The sequence below is a fragment of the Dromaius novaehollandiae genome, chromosome 3 (assembly GCF_036370855.1).
Source record: "Dromaius novaehollandiae isolate bDroNov1 chromosome 3, bDroNov1.hap1, whole genome shotgun sequence".
Taxonomy (NCBI): domain Eukaryota; kingdom Metazoa; phylum Chordata; class Aves; order Casuariiformes; family Dromaiidae; genus Dromaius; species Dromaius novaehollandiae.
Genome location: NC_088100.1, coordinates 82,917,919 through 82,939,171, shown reverse-complemented (window position 1 = coordinate 82,939,171; position 21,253 = coordinate 82,917,919). Strand labels below are relative to the sequence as shown.

The window sequence follows — 21,253 nt, the reverse complement described above, 5'->3', positions numbered from 1 at the left end:
GAGAGAAAATTTACCTGAGACTTCTATAAGAAGACTAACCTAAATACCCACAGAAGACTCACATAAGAAGTAAGAATAACCTATCAGCCACAACTCATTTTATATAGATTTGATTGTAATTGACTTTCTTTAATTTGGCTTCAAGCACTAAAAGCATAAATGAAAGAACTCTCCATGGGTATTATTTACTTTTCTAAATTAAATACTTCAAGTCAGAATTATGACTTCACAGGAAAACTTTCTCCAGAATTCCAGAAAGTTTGTAGAAGATCACCCACTGGAGAATGGCTACCACAACTGGCTGCCTCTAGAATGATCAGCCAGACTTATCTTGAAATGCTGTGACTGACTTAAGATACACAGAAGTCTGTAAAACTGAGTGCCCTCAAAAAACAGTCATCTGTAAAGAAGCTGTGAAGAAGAATGGTAAATCCACACTAATATCCAGGCAACAGAGTTCCCCTTAATTCACACCACCTTTCCCCAGTTTTCCTTTCAGTGGTATTTGTCTAAGACTATGAATCCGTAATTTCTCCCTGATGATTTTTACTTGTGAGCCCTTAGGACACAGTATATTTCTATCATGCCATCCCAGGCATGACACCTTAACTTAATGTCAACATGACTGAAAAGAAGGCTGAAAGGAGAATGGTCAAGATCATTAAGCCTTCAAGTACACAATCGCACGTTTAAAATTATTACAGTATTATAGCATAGTAATTTTCTCAAAGGACTTGCTTTCAACCTCGTGTTAAGTCTAAAGGACTGGCTTTGATTAGAAGGATTAGCTTCAGTGAATATGGACAGACAAAAGAACTATAGCATAGCTTAAATAGACCCTTTTTCAAGAGGAGACATAAACGTTTAAGGACACAACTGAAACACCCAAACATTTAAAAAATGTAAATAAATAGCCCTCGCTTCCATCACAGTGAAAATTTCAGGTAATACACAGATGTACACGGACAGGACTACTGATATTGCTGAGTAAATCAATTACTCCAGATTTTGGTGTGAAGACACATTCTGAAACAACACAATAAACTATTTGAAAGGATTTATATGAGATATGCTTCCACTAGCAAAAAGTACTTGAGAAAATAAAGGAGAGAGAAAATTGAAGGAATAAAATAACCACATGCTTTATGAGTTCTACAGTAATTTTGTAAAACCCCGGTATTTTTTCAGCACCTCTGACAAGCCTGTTCCCAATTCTTATCCGTATGAATCCAACTGATAGCTAAATATACTGTCTAACCCATGACTACCTTACACCACAAAATTTAAAATGGAAGAAAGTAATTTTTATAACAGAAGAAAGAGGACTGACAGTGTCCTGAGAAGAACAATAAAATTCTAGTCAGATAATAGACTGATTAAAACTATTACTGTTCTCACTTCCAAGTTATTCTTTTCTCACATCATCCCTAGGGTCAAGAAACTGAACAAGGCCCTTAATCTCACCACCTTCTTCAGCTTACACAGCTGAGGAGTTTGTGGTCACCTCTACTTGTAAGAAATTCCTTTGCTGATTTATATATAGTGCAGTTATATTGCAGAGAAGAACTGTGGGTGATGGCAATTAGCTCTGAAAATAGCCAAATGCTATTACAGAAAATATTTTTTAGTTAATTTTTTACTTTTGATTGATAGAAAACTGAGCATATCAGTTAATATACAAATGATCAAAGCCAAAAGTCTAACTCAGCCCCTCTTTCCCATGTTAGGAGCAGAAAATTGGACAAACACTTAGCTCCTGAGGTAAGAAATACGCTTCATAACAATATACAACAATTCGAGCGCCAGGTAAATTAACACAGAGAAATCTAGAACAGCCTAGAAAAATCATGAGAATTTTAAAACTGTCTTCATTTCCCCATGCAAGAACTAACTGTTAGATGGGTTTCCTCTTGGTCATAAAATCTTTTGAGTTCTCAAAATTCATTATAATTTTACCTAGTATCTACATTAATATTGCACCGAATCAGTGTGGAAAATTCTTTGTATTCCTAAAAAGGATGTTAAAAAATGCAAGTTGAAAAATAAGAGAAATGTTAACAGCTATAAAAATGACTAGGTTATCACAAGTATTTTAAACGGTTACCCTTAATAATTCTTGCTGGACTGTAATATTACAGTCTGGCCCAAGTAAGACAAAGCATAATCTATACTGCCCTAATGGCAGAGCTGTTCAGTCAGCTCTCACTGCTCCCTGCTTTCCACCAGAGAAATAGTGAGATCTTGCCTGCAAAGGTGCCTTTATCACACAGACTCATAACCTTGTCCATCCTCCCCAGCATATAAACTCTATTGATTAGTGTCAATTACATTTGTAGCCTGCAATTTCTTTGTTGATAGAGTTGTGATGGTACTACAAATATTCCATAAAACACATACCTTATTTTGGCAGATCTGATGGACTGATCTGGAATGAGCCTCTGGTATTACTGCTATGCTGCAGCCTGCATTGAGGTCAAAAACTTCCAGTGCTCGGTTGCTACCAGCTGTAAGTACAATATCTGTAAAGTTCTCTGTGTTAAAGTTAAACTGACCTAAAGGAACAGCAGCATATAGTTATACAGAAAGGCAAATAAATAGGTAACATGCCTCTTTTGTACTTAGTGCTCTATGAGCAGCATCAAAAAATGTACAATCCTAACAAATATACTTCCAAGGCTGAACTTCAATACCATGAAAAAGTATTTCTACTGTAATAGGAAAAGACTTCCAAACCATCAAATATTAATTACTTTAACTGAAGTTATTTCCATTCCAGTCTACAGATCTAATTTGCCATAGGATACAAGAGTAGAAACCATTCACTGCTGAAAGGCTGGTGATCTCCATTGTGGAAGCCATGGGAAATTTCTCTATCAATTTGCAAACACTTCTCTGTTTGTATCTGCCAAAAATATCAAATGAATGCTAGTGTTAATAAAAAAAGTTATGATTCGTAGCCACCAGTAAACTCACATTAGAATCATTAGCCAAACTGAATTTTTTTTAATTATTAGAAATTAAAGCCATAGACATTTTGATTTGTTGCCGACCTCTATAAAAAACTGATAAGAACTCATTCAGATGAAAAGAAATGTGATATTCATGTATATGACAGATCTCCCATTACCATAAAATCTTCAAATAATCCTGCCTGCATCTTGAAAAAGCAAGAGAGAAAGAAGTTTTTAAAGTACCTACGATCGAAAAACAGAAATACCACTAATTTTTAGAACAGCATTTCATGCGATGATTATAGGAGAATTAAGAAAGAGATAATGAGCAGAAAAGAGTGAGGAAAGAATAATTTCCACTTAGATGAGAATGGAACAAGAGGCTGATCATACACTACTGAGGAATTAGGCCTTCCAACATGCACTGAACTCCTTTAGGTCCTGTGGCATATCTGCCAGCTCCATGGAGATGCTGCAGATACTCCAAACCTACAAAAAAGCTTTCAGAATGGCTTCAGACTTATTTATATCACACAATGCAGAACTGTACTTGTGATTCAATCTGATTAGATCCTTCTGTTTACTAAGATATATCAGCACAGACAAGGACATGAACTTAAATCCACGAAAGTCAACACAAAAACTCCCTCCAAATTCAATGTTTTGACTCAAGCCAAATTTGACTAATAAGTATTAATGCAATTTAGAACAAGCTTAAATGGCTTATAAGACTATGTAAAGTGTATGTGTATGTTGGACAAGAAGAGTGTGGTTTCCTTAGCAGAAATGATCAAAGGAACATAAACAGAGTTGTTAATAACCTCAAAATTTCTACACCATATACTAAATGCAGACACTTCCAAACATTAAAATAATTTAAATATAACTGCAAGTAGTATACTTCTACTTTTGTATATATTTCTAAAAACAATATAGAAATCTATGTGATGCACTATTATCAGAATAATTATTGTTTCTTTCCACCAGTGCTAACGGTTTCAAAAACTGAGATTCATTTGGCAAAAGCAATGCTTATCAGCAGTATCCATTCAAAAAAAAATATGATTAATGCTTTGCTTTTGCCTTTCTTTGTCATTTTGAAACAAAGGTCTGCTGAGCAGTCCCAGGTGGTCATTTGAGCTACTTCAACAACAGTGGTGTAAACCACAATGTTTTGTAATTTAATCCAAGAACCTTTTGTGATTTCCAGAAGTATTTTATCCGATTAAACTACAAAAATAAACTGCTCAAGATTCAGGGACAACTTTATCTCCATTTTTGGGTAAAGATATCCAAGCTAGCTTTAAACAAGCTGATTAAAATAACAGGAACAATCTAATCAAGGTAGCATGAAATTTCCTCTGGGCTAATTTACCCTGCTGAAAAAGGCTTACTGAAACAGTTAAGATTGTTCCCAAACTTCAATTGTTTCAAGCTAGCTGAAGTATCTCTCTTCTGCACTGCAGTCTGCTATACAGATACCTCATTGGGTCTTTCCCAGATAGAATTTCACCCAGAAAAAAACCTTCAACCAACACTGCAAGTAGAGATTCATCAAATACAAGTTAAGACAAAACTGAACCACAAAGAAAAGTGAAAAAAATAAAAACAAGAGTGCCTATTAGCAAAAAAAGAGGAATTTTATTCTATTTAAGATCTACTTTTTGGACAGAACATATCTACCATATATTTACTATACACATTCAATTCAAATTGTAAGTCAACTAAAATTAAGTCAGGTACCATGGACTCACTGAGCTGGACACTGTATATATTGGTAAGAAAAATGTTCTTATTTGTTAGAGATTAAAGTTTATATAACAATTTTGCTTACCTTTAATTGCTTTAATAACACCTCCATAAACTAAGAATAAAGAAGCAACACAGAAGGTAAACAATCTCTGATTGTGGAAGGAAGGTATTACAAGGTATTTTAAACAGACCCAATATGAAAGTGTAAATACCACTCATTTGTAACATGTAAGAATAGAATTTGAGGATTAAAATGTATGTTGAAACTTAAGCAAAAGTGCATAGTCTACATTTTCAGTTAAAGTAATTTCCTGTTTGCTATAGAAAAGATGGTTATACATCTTACAAAGGGTTTGTTGAGGGATTAATCAGAGGAATTAATCCATTAAAGATCAGAAGGTGGTGTAATGTTTATTGAGGTAAAATAGCAAAGAGCGCACAAAGTGAAAGCTTTTTAGACTGTTGAAAGAAATTACAACTATCAGTCAGAAGGTGCATTTAACAATAACTGTGCTTTTCACTGCAGATAATCTACAGGAACTGATTTCTATGTATATAACAAGTGTTGCTTTGTAAGTAAAACAAAGGAGATAATAATGAAAAAGGTAAGAAATCTTCAAAAGGAGAGCAGAAAGATTTTATTTTTCCACCAGAAATGAATTCTGAAAATAAAATTAAATACAACAAGGATAAAGAAGTCTATCTCATCTCTGCTCAATTTCCGGAGATAAATTTTCGAGTTTGCCACTAGCAAAACTAATTCCCTTCTTGCAGGATTTCCAATACAAATGCACAGTGAAAGACAGTTATAAAGTTCTTTTCACCTATTACAAAACACTATGACAAGCCCTAGAAAATGTGTCACAGATGAGGACCAAGAATGACAAGCATGTATAGGTCAAATTCCAGCTCTCAAGTCAACTGGGGAGGCTATTGTAACATAAACAGGCCCTAAAATTGTCTGAATTAGACAAACATCTCCTCAAGCCATGGAAAAGGTTGTAATCAGAACAAAAAATGGCTGAAAAGTATCTTACTGCTACTTCTATCCCAGATCTCCAATTCTGTGCACAGCATATAATCTCAGTTTACAATCCTATATATCAAGTATCCAAATATAATCGTATTTGTCTTGAAATATTCAAAACTACACTTCTGTCTTCCTTTAATGCCTTCAATTATAATTTTGTTAACATGACTGCTAAATGACTAATCTGCAAAGCCCGTGCTTTTGCCATGTAATCATTTTGTGGGAATACATTTACAGCATATAGCTATTTCCAGGATACTGATACACCTTCAGAAACAGCAGGTAAAACTGGATTCTAAGATACAAACATTTCCTGCCATGACTGCAGAGGCTGATACATCTTCTTTCTAGGAGATTTGAAGTCCTTCACTGAAAGCATTTTTCTGAAGACCCAGAGATAAAGTAGTAACATTTTCATGACAGACAAAACAACTTGCAGAATATGCTACTATGCTAAAAACACAAGAAGAATAGGCACCCAAGGAAAAATATACAGCTTGACTTAATTCTAACATTTAAAGTTTTAAGGAAAACAGCAGCATGCAACATCAAAGCCAAAACTAAGGGACAGACCAAATGCCATCCAAATACCATAAGCATAGAAAATCATAACGTTTCAGGCTATGAAAAACATTTTTATATGTGCTGTAAAAATTAACCTTTGAGCAACAATCCCAATATACATTTACAGATGCAGCCCTGAGCTCAGTAAAGTAAGAAAATCAGTAACACACACACACAAAAAAAACCACTTTATTTTCTAAAAGGCCTGGAATTTGTCATAACTGCAAAATATTATCTCCTACATTATGAAGGAGGATGGATGTTATTCGTTGACCAAATGTAATGAATCTTAGAAATAACAAAGGAAATAAATGGGAAAATTTAAAGCATTTAGAGATGGTAGCTATTTCTAACATTATTGGAATTCATCTTATGATTTAGGTACTTCTCATCTAGTTCTCATTCTGCTTCTGACAAAAAATAAAGAGCATTTAAGCTTTTTGAATGAATGTCAAAAGGCCACAGCAAATAAGCTTAGAATATTCTTAGTATCATAACGCTGAATCAGGTCTGTGAAGTCCATTTATTCAAGAAATTTAAATCAGCTTAAAGTGGTTTACATTAAAATAATGATCTTATAAACACTAATGCTATGGAAGTACCTGCGATGAACAGTCTCCTAAATTTTAAGCCCACTAATCATGGCCTCTTCATTATCCATCTATAATATGTGTTGGTATAGCTTCACAGTTCATCAGAGTAGACATTTTAGCATTATTTCCCATACTGTATGTGTGTATAAATATTACAACCTGTTGCTAAATATACGGGCTTTAAAAGGCAATGTTTCTCTTATTAAAACACCATTTCTCCATTTTAAACTCCTTTCATATTGCTCATTCTGATCTTTAAAACAACACATCAAGCTGACTGTAACAATGACATAAAAATCCATGGATGTTTTGTCATCCTCAAATTAATATATGATTTAAAGGTAATTAAGAACTGGAGGGAAAAAAAAAACTTAGTTGCAAACAGTTATACGTCTTCATAACAGCACGCACAACTGTTAATGAAAGCAGTGGAAATTTAATAGTAATTTTGAAGAATGCAAAGAAAATTGTTTGGAGAGTAAATCATTTTGAGATTAATCATGGACTCAGGAGTCAGGAGATCTGGATTCTATTGCCAGAACTGCAATAAATATCCTCTATGACATTTGAAAAGAACATTCTTTTTCTTATTTCCACTTCTCAACTCCACATTTGAAGATGAACCAATATTTAACCATTTCATTACGTTATTGTGATACTTAGTTAATTTATACTTAAGGAGAGCTCTTTGAAAACTCTGTACAGAGAAGTACTGATACTGTCATTGTATTGTCTTCACCTCTGAAATACAGAGGCAATTCATAGGTTAACCAGACTGCATTGCCATGCTCTTCTAATTAAGAGAATAAAGCATTCTTTTTCGTTCAATCTAGCGTCTTCTTGAATCAGTTCCATTCAAGTATTCTTCCAAACTTGACTCAGAACGCAGAATGAAAGAGTTGTGAGAAACAAAAGGAATGACGCAGTGTTTCATAAAAGAAAGAAATGCTGGGAAATAAACTGGAGGGAAGCCACAAGAAAATGTAAAAGCAAATGAATCTTTTGTTAATACCTTTTTTTTAATATAACCAGGCCTCAGACTGGGTTGTGGATTGTTGTAATGTCTACAATTGTATGTGTGGTCTTTTGGCATTATATTAATAACCCAGAGAGTCTAACAGCATGTTTTTGACTTACTGTTCATCCATCAAAGAATACTGAGAGCATGGCAATATCAAAAATACTGCCATAAGCACAACCCTATATACTTGAAGAGCTTTAAACTAGGAGAACACATACTTCCAAAAAAGTAACAGAAGCAGCACAGACCAAAGTAGAAGTTCAGTGCCCAAGACAATGCAAAACTGCCCGGATGGGTTCTACAACCACACAAAGTTCCATATAACTTGTAGTATCTGAACTAACTGCCTTCAAGGTAGTTCAGGTAAGTCTTCTGCAACAGTGAGTGCAGTATGCATGTTCTTCCAGTTACTGGACACCTGTGCCCCCTAGAGGAATGTATTTGTATAAAAATATGGAGATATCTAGAGCTGGTAGAATACATGCCATAAGAAAAAATCGTTATCAAAGCCCAAGCTCCCCAAAATAGAATGGAAAAAAATATTTTAACTAAATATTTTTAACTAAATTTTTAAAAGGAAAAATAATCAGCATAGCAGGGATTTAAAAGATCAGAATATTAATTTCTATCTTCTTTCTTCTAAGTTCCTCCAGGATTGCCTGTATTCATTAGTTAAGGATGGTATGAGATAAAGATTTGCTTGCCTCAGTTTCCCAAAATCATTTGCTTATGCTATGGATAGATTCCAAGCATAACTGGAATCAGGAATCACCTTTCCTAACCTCCCAGGTTCCTCCTATACTTTGCAGCCTTTTTGATAGGCTAAACACTTTGGAACGTAAGGTATCTGTAGAACCAGTCAAGACAGAAAGTCAAGGAAAAAAAAGAGTCTTTTCAAAGGAGATTGTGTATTTACTCTATTATTTACTTTTCATTATATTGTATTAGTTTTACCTTTCTAATGTAATGTATGTACTATAAAATCAGAGCAGGAAATTCTGCACTCCTTAGCATATAGTTTTCCAGTCTATTAGCCATATTCCCATTCCAAAGAGAGTAGATGACTAAAATCACATAAATAAGAGCCATAGCAACTCACTCCATTAAGGATTTTGACCAAAAATGAAGATTAAGGGACCACTTGCCAGTGGGTTAACTGTAAAACCAAGCAGGTGACTGGGTCTTGAAAACAACAATTCCCCATTTTGAACAATTTATAATCAGAAGTTAAATTAGATGATCATAATAATACATTAGGTACTTTTTCAAATAAGAGGAAGTTTCTTTTCTTAAAAAAGTGTATTTTGCAGAGGTTTTCTCAGCTTTCTCTTTTTGGCAGCTTTCTCTTCTTGTTTTTTGTAGAACTGTTTAAAGTTTCAGTGAAGTTCCATCTGTCAAGTTCATGCTTCAATTCAAGAAAGCACTACTATTCAAGAAAGCATTTAAGCCTATGCTTAATATGTTTTTCTGAACAGCTGCCAAACATGTAAGGAAACAGGCCAGTCTTTCCCACCTGAGGATGTGGCCCAATACAATTGAATATAATGAACCACTACACTGTTCACAGTGTCAGCTAATAGATTTCAGTGTTGTAAACTTAATTCTGTTTGCCCTTCCACTCAAAATCTCTAGTGGTAAGATAAGACAAAGGAAAAAAAAAATCTCTTCAAGATTTTTTTAAACAGTATTGTGTCTAAACATATATAATACATACATAATATATACATATATATATACATGCATACTTGAATTTAATAAGTTCCCATATACAAAAGTATTGCCAAAAACCAGCAAGAGCAAATAGAGAGCAAAGAAACTTAGTAAAAGAGTATAAGGACAGTCTTAGCTCTAATGATAAGCTAAAAGATAAGACAAGGTATAGCAGACATTTAATAAAAGGACTGATTCCAAGTCAGAAAGCTAGATAAGCAGAACAGTGTCAGCAAGAAGTGCATGAAGGATGTCTAATAATGATGAAATACTGGGACAAGACAGGTTAATAATAGAAGTAAATAGGTATAATATAACATGGAAAGTCAGTGAAAATTATGAAAGTGATATACTTCCATTTGACGGAGCAAGGAAGAAAACAGTCACACTATGTTGCATTCTCTGAAAGAAGTACTCAGAAATATTCCCATAGGAGAAGGATTTGCAGTAGTTATTCAAAAGTAACTAAGATATTAATGCACACTAAGGTGTAAGCAGGCAGAAGGTAAAGCTCAAAAGGCAAAACTGTAACTGTAATAGTAAAATAGTGAATAGTAAAGTAGTAAAAAAAAATATATACATATTTGCACCAAATAAGGTATGCACCATAAGAAATTATCTGACATTACCTATTTATTCTACTATGCCAGAACAAATATATTTTTAAATTAATGTTTATTATTTGTTCAAATCATATTTTTCTTCATTAATATTCTTGCTAAAATAGGCCCTCCACCATCACCACCCTCCAAAAAACCACAAATTCAATAGTACAAGTATTTTCACTGCATTATTAATGAGAAATTTCACTCACCGTTTTAGGTCATCCTTCGCTGTGTCTAGATAGAAACTTAATAGTTGAAATTCGGCTCCACAACACAGCAATATAAATGTATCTATATAATAAAACTGTGCAAAGCGTACAGATTTATGGAATTTGTCTTTACCCTGAAATTCAAAGTAAGTAATTAAGAATGGATTCCAGCACACTGAACACTTTTTGTCTGAATTTCCAGCACTAAGGTGTAGTCTCCATGTATCTGTCATCCCGACCATATGCCAAAAGGTTATCTTACTGTGTAGTGGCACTTTCTATTTTCAATACCTATTAAACTCAAGATAAAATTTTAATTCTGTTTAAATTAATTGGCAGTAACTTTAACAGTATCTGCAGTCAATTCAGTGTAATATAATCTAGCTTCATACACTACATTTCCATTTGAATTGAGGAGTAGACTATAAAGTCAAGCAGAGCTGAGCCAATGAAAATAGAAAATATTTAGCAGACACTAAAACCAAAACTTCCAGACATACCCACTAGGTTTGGCAACCAAGGTTTTTTGTTTTCACAAATTGTCAAGACAAAAAACCTAATTTGCAAGCAGTGATGACCACCTAGATCATAGTATCAATTGGAATCACTGCCACTCAGTAGATCTGAAAGGCCTCGTGTTCCTTCTATGGACCCACTAAAATGGAAGTAGATTAAAATGCAGAAGTTCGTTCTGTGAACCAACTGACATGAGTTTCTCATTACCAGAAGTAGGGCAGGTTCTTTACTGCAGACTGACCAGATCCTTAAAGTTCGGTCTTCTGATGCAGAAACTAACCACTTCTTGTCATGACTCCAGCCAACAGAGTTAACTGCACCATCATGACCTAATAAAAATAATAATGGAAATATCATAAAGCCTGTTTCTTGCCTTTATACATTTCTCCAGAGATAAATGCATTGTTTTAATATAATTATACAAAATATTAAAATATAATTTAAATATATGTTTCAAATGGTTGGATTAAAATAGGTAAAAGTAAAGTATTAATTGATTTTTTTCTTCCACCAAAAATATTGAAAAATGTCTCTCATTTTAATAATCAAACTTCACATAATTAAATAAGGTCAGAGAAATGTCAAATTATTCTATCTGAACAATCATATTCATTTGTATGACATTGCCTCCATTGTTATAAGGGAGTTCATATGAAAGAATTCTAACAAATGTAAGAGTAAAGGACACATCTTTTACAGACATTCATATTTTAGAAGAATAAATTAAAAAAACAGTTTTAAGCAAAAATATAGTATTACTCAAAAGAAAAGAACAGATAATTTGAGTATTACATTGTAATAAAACTCAATGTTAGTATATTAAAAAATAGACTGTGGAAAACATTTAAGATCTTTCAAGTAGTTGCAATATATTTTTTCATTTTATTCATTAGATTGTTATTACTAAGCTACTGTTGTTGTAAAAACACAACAAAACTGCCACTACAGCAGCTTATGCAGGACTGCCTCATTAGTTAAAACAGATAAGTAAAGTTAAAGTTCTATAATTCCTCTTAATAACAAAAAGTTTCTGCAAGAATCAAACAGTTGTCTGATCAATATGTTGGTGTCATACAGGTAATAAAAAGATGGGAAACTTGCAAAGAGAAAACTTCAAAAGCCAGAAATACCATCTAGAAGTTAAAATTATTAATTTACTCATTTATAACCTAACATTATTTTGATGCTGACCAAAAAGTTCAAAAAAAGAAGAAAATGTCACACGTAATTAACATCCTTTTGCCCATATTACTCTCCTAATTTGTCCACATTGTCAGATCTCAACCTAAAGTATTTCACCTAACCTTAAAACATTCAAAGTGCTTATGCTGCCCTCTTGTGCACATTTTCTCTTTTTTACTCAACTTTTTATATAAAATATTTAAATTATTTTAAATTGATTAGCCTATCCTGTAATTTATCTCAGCAATTAAAGCTTTCTCCGATAACATGTATCCATTAGAAGGCTTATAAACAAGAAACTTTAATTCCCAATTACAAAAGACCTATAACATTTTCATCAGAAAATTGCTGAAGTACTGCATAGGTACATTTATCAGTACTAAGTAAATAATGAAATATATAGAAAACATTATGATTTCTGGTTAAAACAGCATGCCTATTATAAACTCTTATTTTCTTTTCACACTACACAGCATAATCTTTCAAGTATAATTTCACTGCCACTATTTATTCTCAAGGCAAAGGGATTATTTTGGGGCTTTGGTTTCACAAAAACATTTGGAAGCCTTGAACTATCTGCATGCAAAAAAAAGGAAAAAAAATACTTATCAGAATATACAAAATAGTTTTTCAAAGTGGTAAGAAACATGAGAAACTAGGAAAATCCGAGGTTTGGAAAATTGGAAAACCAATGCAAAAAGCTTAAAATCTCTGCACTCCAGATCCCCCAGTCCCAAAGCACAGTGAAGATGATGCCAGCTGGCTTGCAAGAGGCCAGTAAGCTTCAAAACAGTCTTTACTGAGGGTTCCCCATTCCTGAAACACATTGAGAAGGACAGCAACCAGCTCTGTAGAAATTCTTCAAAAGGGCCATGCTAGCTGTAACCCTTTTAAAGCTGGTCAGCATTTACCTGCACTTCACAATAAGGCACAGGCACCTAGAGAGCCAACACTGAAGAGGAATGCAGAACTGCTTCAACTCTAACTGATCACTTCAGCTAACAAAAGTGAATACGTTAGGCTTATAACACAACTGCTTTTGTTATACCACTCCTCTGTGATGCATTATGAAAATGTGTTTTCAAATAATCACATATATTCAGAAGCTCATGCTACCTTCAAATTTAACCAAAATGATACATTGCCTTTTCTTCAAAAAAAAGAAGAAATTTTACATTACTACTGATTTAAACTCTGAATTAGAGTCATTCATCATGTTTTTAATAAAAGGAAATGCATTTATTATGGATGGTAATTCATAGCAGATTTGCTGATAATTCAAACTGTCCAGGAAGAACTCTGTGAATTAAATAAGCACACAACAGATGATCTGAAGTTCCTACCACCCTATAGTATCTTACAGCTTCATATTTATGCTGTTTTTGACAAGAACTGCAAACACAGTGCAGCTTGCATTCTTGCGCTTACTGAAGGGCTTGAAGTAGGATGTGGTTTACAAATCTTTTCATACTGTGCATCATAAGGAAAAAAGATAAACACTAATAGAGCAAAGCCAATCATTAGTAAAACAGTTTAGTGATAAAACATATTTTTTAAAGGTAAGACAAACTAGTACTTGACACATAAGTATTGGCACCAGAAACAGCTTCTCTGTAATAGCATGAAGTTTGGTGCAGGTCATTTTCCTCTCCTCATCATAAAAAATTAGTTTGCATTTGCAGAGTACTGCAGTATTTTAGGCAGCTCTGCCTGAATTAGCATAGGAATCTGCACTCTGTGTGTTAAGCAATATACTTTAAAACACATCTTATAAAATCATGTGATTATATCTCATAGAAAGAGAAAGCCTTTAGCTAATAATGTCTCAAAACCTAAGAAAGTACTGATTCCTTTATGATTTAGAGAGTAATATCAACTAAAGTTTTCCTTCAGATGTAGAAACATCTTTATTCTAACCTTTTTTCTTTAAAATATATCTATTTAGATCTATATTTTTTGTATTAAAGTTCATGTTTTGTGTTAATGCCAGTACCAAATGAAGTCATTCCTTAGGCATTATTTGGTATGTAGCAAGTATATGGAGGTAAAGATGCGTTAACATCAACGAAACTAACAGCTTTCCCTGAGATGAAACAAAGATACAAGCCAACTATTGCCAGTGCAAGAACAATGAAGCCAGAATAAAAACTAAACTCCTGTGAAAAAATATCCAAGAAAGCAAAATGTCACTTTCTGCAGCACAAAATCTCCATATGCAGTCAAGCAAAACCAGCCTATGTCTGACTTTTGATAGTGCTTCACATAAAGAGAAGCTGGACCTGCAGTAGACAGACAGAACTTATATGGTACAGTGGTAATTTACAGCCTCATGGAATCATTTTGCAAGAGTTATGTCCAACTTCAAGTTCAGAGCAGCCCTTCTATAAAAATCAACTTTTTAGGTTCTTGAAAGTCATATATATCACAGCTTTTTCAGATTACTTAAGAAAAGTGTGCTAATGATCTAAAAGAGCATTACTATTCTTTGGGCATAGTTTTGTTAAGCCACTAGGTTCCAAACACTATAGCAGTGCTATACCATTTTTTCATAGATACACAGGTAAGGGAAGGGAATAAATAATTTTGATCTCTTTTTGGCTAAATGCATTTTTTATAAATATTGAACTTATAAAACAATGAGTTGAGTACTGTTAAATATATTTCAGATATATAGAGTCCCTTCAGACAAAATTACTGCTTTTGTTCCAGTACTACCTAAGTAACAAAAATAAGTTAATAAGACCTCAAAGCACTGTTTCTGGCTGCAGTTTATGTGACTTGCACAATAAATTTGCTGAAATTAGTTGGTGATATATGAAGAAAAGCATTTGTAGAAGTTTATGCATTTGCTATTGCACCAAAAAAAGACCTTATTACCCTGCCCACAATTTCATCAATTTCTCCCCACAAAGGAAAATATGAGTAATGAGTAATATCTTCATTAGTGGCCACAAACCATGCAGAACATGTCAGCCATTTCAAAGATTATGGGATTTTTTTTTTTAATGATCCTGAGTAAAACAGAAGTTTACAAGCTGAGGACTTGATCTTGCTGTGCACACTGTTAGACATAACACTTCAGCATTAGAAATACTTGTTCTGAGGATAACATGAAGTTTTGTTATTTAAGAAAAAAATCAAAACTACAAAGCACACCAAATGGCAATGAATCTGCAAATCAGGCACATTCTGACAATAACAGAACTGCTGTCTGTCAGCTAAAAAGGCACTGCTAAAAGCAGAAAGAAAATCAAAGCCCATATATAAGGTGATGCACGATACTGTCTCTTTTCTCCCTGCAATCTGGCCTTTGCCGAGGGTTTGATTTCAATTACGGAAAATATCTTGGATTTGCCTCAATAAATATTGTGCTATTTCTCATGTTTGAAAACTACAATCTAGCAAAAGCCAAATCCATTGGTTTCATCAGTGCAATTTCTTATGTTAAAGAATTAAACTGTTAAAGAAATTAAATTTCTTACATTGTAGAATTAGTAGACTGATTAACTTAATTTGAACCACAACATAGCTTTCCAGAACTGGCTGCTATAGACTTGAGAAGTCCATTAATATTGCAGTCTGTGAGACATGACTTTCTCATATAGAAATGTCGTACAAAATAGTAGATGTGAATTTAAAGAATGGCAGTATTCCTTTCATTCAAGGATAACAGTAATTAAAAGAACAAGATGATATTTTAATCTGTAAAATAAACTGACGAGCTTCTTAATAGTATTTTTTTTAATAGTGCATATCACAAGTATCAATAGCATTAGTATCAGGTGTTTTGTAATTTTTCCATTGATACTGCCTTTTTCCATGGCTGCTTCTACATAATATAATAAAAATTACTTTGTGAAAAATGACAGTTTTCAGAAGTCAGCTTTCAGAATATTTGCTTAGAAATAATGATGTTCTCAAATAATTGTAAATACTTTCTTTTTATACTTGGTAAGGTCTCTTCATAAACAGCCGTCATTTTGCATTATAAACTTCACAGTAAATCAGTCCTACTATATGACTTTTTTAAGTCATAACATTTACTGTTATGTGCAATACTACAGATTGTTTGTAGAAATTCAGAAGTCTTTTTTTTAAAAAAAATGTTCATTTATAATATTAAATATTTAGCACATGTGTACACTTTTCTAGCCATGGATTTCTCCATAGGAATAGTCCCTTTCATTTCAAATAATTATTCTTCAGAAGTCTGGAGCTGCAACCCAAATGCACTATTGACCAATCCCATTGTCAAATTTTTGGCTAATCATCTATTACAATGTATTACTGTAATAATATACATTATGATTGCAATATATTGCCTTTATTATTTATATTTAATTATTGTACTATACACAGACACAATGCATATTGCAATATATATCATGATACATTACTATTATTTATCACCCAGGAAACTGAGAAACACAGAAAACTGGAAGGCAGTTTAAGTCTAGAACAAAATTAACCAGTCAGAGAAATAACTTCTACATTCTGAGAGAGAAGGATCGCCATTTCTTTTCAAGGTGACGTAAGTGGGATCTTTCCATTAATATGCCATTATAGGCTAAACTCATAATTATATGCTATTCTTTAAAAATGTAATTAATAAATTTACCTGAAAAAACAGCTCGCGTATCAGTAAGGTTGGAATCAAATACCAGTACAGATTTGTCAGCCAGGCCGCAAGCCAGCAGCTCTCCATTCCCTATAAGGAGATCATCTAATGATTTATGTTTGAAAGCAAAAAGGATTTAATATGTAGTTTCTTTAAATCATAAGAGTCACATATGTCACTACAACAAAACACTTGAAATATTCATTTCACTTGTTTAACACATTCTTTGTGTGAGCACCACAAACAACTCGTGTTTCAGAACTTTGTAGGAATCTGTACACAGTACTTTTCTTGTTGTCTTGACATATTCTCACATCAGTTATTCATCACAAGGCAGAAATTCAGTTTTTACAAAACGCTCCCGAAAAATTTAAGTGCAGAAATATTCAGCAGCCATACTAATCTACTTCCTGGCTTTCATTCATTTCTGTATATCTTCATGTTAAAATTACACTGCATTTTCATATGTATCAGAATAAAAAGCACATATTAAGTATTCTGGATCACTTCATAACGAAGATAAATTTCTTCTCAGCTTCATAAAGTAATCCTAAGAACTATCCAAGTGCAGTCAGATTATTCATTTGTCTCAGTAATTAGCAGGGGTACACACTGATGGGATAGTGCCTTAATGTTTACCTAATTGCATTGGTTTGGGAAATTTAATTGTTCACTCAAATAATTTCCCTGAAAAAATACGAGGATAATATAAGAGCAAACAAATAAACAAACCAATGGGAAAATGGAAAGGTAGGGCAGAGAGAGAGAAGATAAAAGGGACAGAAAGGAAAGAAATGAAAGTTCAGAATTCAGATCAGCGCTATTAGGTCCACTGTGAAAAGTAATTTTTGAAAGAGGTATCTTGAGCACCCCTTTCATAAAGCTCCTGAGCATCTGTGCAAAGGGAGAAGGAACATAAGGCATGCTTACCCCTTTATTCACCAAAGATACTGTCTGCTATCCACTACCCAAGTACCATCCACCTTGCAGTTTCAGAATTCTATATTCCACACAACAACACATTTTTTTCCAAATAAATGAATTAGGACTATATAAACAGATAAGAGAACTATATTTCTGGTCTCTGAGAGCCATCTATAAAAAGTGAATTAAAAAAAGTTATACACAGAATGAGGTAGAAGTGTATGTTAAAAAGAAGCATTCTAGAATCTTCTTTTATGTTATCGATTACTAAATACATCAGTATAGTAGAATTGCAAAGAACTGCCTTATAAAAATATTTTTGATTTTATCTGACCAGCAATATTTCAGTTGATTTCCTTCTCCAAATACTAGTACTTGCACATACTAAACAATGCTTTTAAATATTTTCTTCACAAAAATAGGAGAACTAGCCCAGGACAAAATACTCAAAAAAATGTAGGCCCCACGAACTCAAAGGTATGGAATCTTTGAACTAAAGAGTAGTGCTCTTCCTCAGATTTTCCCCCATTCCCTAAGGTTATGAGAATATGTATCAACTGAGCATGAGACCTGGTTGGTAAGCATATCAGGTAAGTGACCACACACACAATTAATAGTACATAAACCTTCTTGTGCATAGAGAATGTGAGAAAATCACTTTGCTTATAATTTGGGAGGTTTGTTTAATGGAAAATCATCTCAAATCCTCAGGAAAACTCTGTTTTCTAATACAGAGCAACCAGTCATACATCACAACACCTCCACTGCTTCAACAGGATGTTTATTAAATCCAAGAGGGTTTGCATTAACTCCATAGTGCAACTTTACAACCTCACTTACTTAAGCCTTTTATTTAATTTTCTTTCTATTATGTTTTTACTTAAGCTTTCTATTTAATTTTCTTTCTACTATGTTTAAAGATGCACATAAATATTATTCTGATTCATAGTTTACAAAGACCACTTGAAAATGTTGAATTTCAAGTTGCAAATTTGCAACAGAAGTTATAATGTAAAGCTAGGAACCATCTGGCAACACATACTACAACAGTTCTTTACAAGCTTGCAACAATATGATTTTTTACTTCAGGGAAACAAACTGCATTTTTTTTAACTTTATTTTGCTAAACTGGGGCTGTTCAGATCTCCAGGGGGATGGCGTGAGAGAGATGTCCCTTCCTCAGAATAACTGAGAGAAAATTTATGCTAAAAATGTATTATCAAAACTACAGTGTCGCTTTTTTCTAAAAAGAATCTTTACTTCTAAGGTCACATAACATTCCTAGAAATAAGCTTTCTGTAATTGATTTCTTTCATGAACATTGAAAAAAAAATTCTTCCAGGTCTATAGGGAAAATTTATGGCTAGTAGACGTTTTGGAAAAGCTTTTGACTGAATCTAAGTTGATTTTATTTCTTCAAGATGAAAACTATTCTTGTCCCCAAACAATACTTACAAAGATTCGCATTTTTAAACACTTTGAAAATAGCGTGCTTTAACATAAATAAGTATACACTTGGTGATCCATTTGACTGTTAATCTGAAGCTCTTTCTGTATGATAATATTCATACGGATTAGGGATGACCAAACTTCAGACATGACTCACTTCTCCAAAATATTTAAGAAAAATATAATTCTCTGGACTATATTCAAAAATTCTTTTTTACAGTTTTAATATATAAAGACTGAATAAACTTTATATGAGAAATAGGAATATTCTGATTCTTTTGAAACAGAACTTCAGCTTTTATTAACCTTGATGATGCTAAGTAAATTTTTTAGAAAACAAACTTTCTTAGTGAAAGAAGCTGTTAGACTGTTTATTTTCAAGATGTGGTAGGAAAATCTTAGAATGAGTCAAAAAGCAAGAGAGAGGTAAAATCAGAGAAGAATTAGAACCCTTTTGCACATGAGTTAGCAGCTCGCATGGCTTTGCAAGTTGAAAAATTATGATCAGACTGTATTGCCAGAGAGTTTTGTGGGTAGTAAAGAAGTTTGCCTAGTAAATCTGTGGCCTAACTAAATCCTCTCATGCAAATTTTTTCTTTCTGTACACTGAGACAACAGTACATCTTATAAATGCTATACATACCGGAATACTGAATGCAGCATATTGGGGTTGGTTTATAAGCAACAGATATCTCTTTCTCATATTTGGTTGGAGGAGAACTTTCCAATGGATATTCTTTATTTTTGCTTCAAAGAAGGAAAACGGAGAAAGAGAAAGGAAAAATAGTAAGAGATCTTAAACCAGTAAATTTTTATTTCAGTTATGAAATAAATATTGTTTGGGAAGTTATTCTAAATAGTTTTGTATAAATTTTCCTTGAAAACTTATGCTAAACCCAAGATAAGGGGCAAAATAAATTAAACTGTCATACTTAAATTACTCCTATCACTGTTACAAATTCAAGAAATCATGAATTAACATAGATTTTTACAAAAAGCCAAACACTTTAAGTTGCATACCTATCTAATAAAAGTACTTAACGAATACAAAGTCTACCTCATTGTGACAATAAACAATATGAAAAATATCTCCTCATGTAAAAACAAGGATTACAATGATCATCCATCTAACAAGATACTAACAAAAATAGTACTTAAGTGCTAAGTTGCTTAACCCACCACAATACAGTGCAAACCATTCTTGAAATCATCTGCAGCGTTCTTCTAAGGGCTTGCCAATATGTCCAACATAGTTCTTGCACAAAAACTTAGCCTTTTGCTATTAAGTGTTTTAGAAACAGTTTTTAAAAAAATAAAAATGATGGCATTAATTATTCTTTATTTTTATGCCTGCACTACATAGAACAAAGACTCTATAGACAAAGACTCATGGACAAAGGCTCAAGAGAAAAAATGGGCATAATACTCTTTTACTCTTTTAACATAACTAACCAATTAACGTGAAAGTGTTAGCTCTTAAAAAGCGTTAGTTCTTTGTGTCTACAGTGATAATGAGTCCACTGGTCAAACCGTACCATTACGTATACCCTGTTTAAATCCATTATCTACAGTAAGGTTGCATTAGCTTAAGATAAATGATTTTAGGGGTGAATTAGGGACATGATCTTAAATCACTACGCCTATCTGTGCCCTATTCAGTAATTCTTGTGACTAGAATTGCATGTTAAGTACATTCTGAGAATATGCCTCCAATCATATTGAGCATTTAGTGCTTCTAATAATTAAACAGATCTCTCACAAAAACTCAAGAAAATTAATGTGTATATTTTCTTGTATACACAAGAGTTAATCACCTGTAATAGAGAGTTCGATAATTTGAATCACTTGCTGCAGTTATTTTATAGCAAATTAACACGGCCTTTTATTTCCAGTGATACTCCTAAGTAAGAAGTTGCAACAAGAGAAACTACTACTAATCATATTTACTGTAAGACTGTATTTATCCTCATTTTAATTTTTTCTCCTCTACTGCAGCTGCTGGATTACCTACCATTTACAACTGGTCTTCCACCTTGATACTTCATTATTTTTCTTCAGGTTAGTAACTGGAGAAAACATGGTCATTCTACAAAAAAGAAAACAGATTCTCCTGTGTAAAACATTAAATG

General features: G+C 33.1%; 1 protein-coding gene across 4 annotated transcripts in view; it reads right to left on the bottom strand.

Annotated features, from left to right (window-relative positions):
* The window catches only part of WDR27 (WD repeat domain 27), a 140,896-nt gene that overhangs the window by 99,656 nt on the left and 19,987 nt on the right, over positions 1–21,253 (bottom strand). For all 4 annotated transcript variants that reach the window (XR_010388472.1, XM_064509299.1, XM_026117313.2 and 1 more), the window contains exons 14-20: positions 21,136–21,210; positions 19,768–19,871; positions 16,752–16,841; positions 11,159–11,280; positions 10,436–10,569; positions 2,805–2,902; positions 2,398–2,519 (exon numbers count right to left, since the gene is read on the bottom strand). Coding sequence is in view for 3 of the 4 variants with exons in the window: in XM_064509299.1 (XP_064365369.1) it covers positions 2,398–2,519; positions 2,805–2,902; positions 10,436–10,569; positions 11,159–11,280; positions 16,752–16,841; positions 19,768–19,871; positions 21,136–21,210 (745 nt within the window). In the remaining variant the exon portion in view is untranslated. The remainder of the gene's footprint in view (positions 1–2,397; positions 2,520–2,804; positions 2,903–10,435; positions 10,570–11,158; positions 11,281–16,751; positions 16,842–19,767; positions 19,872–21,135; positions 21,211–21,253) is intronic.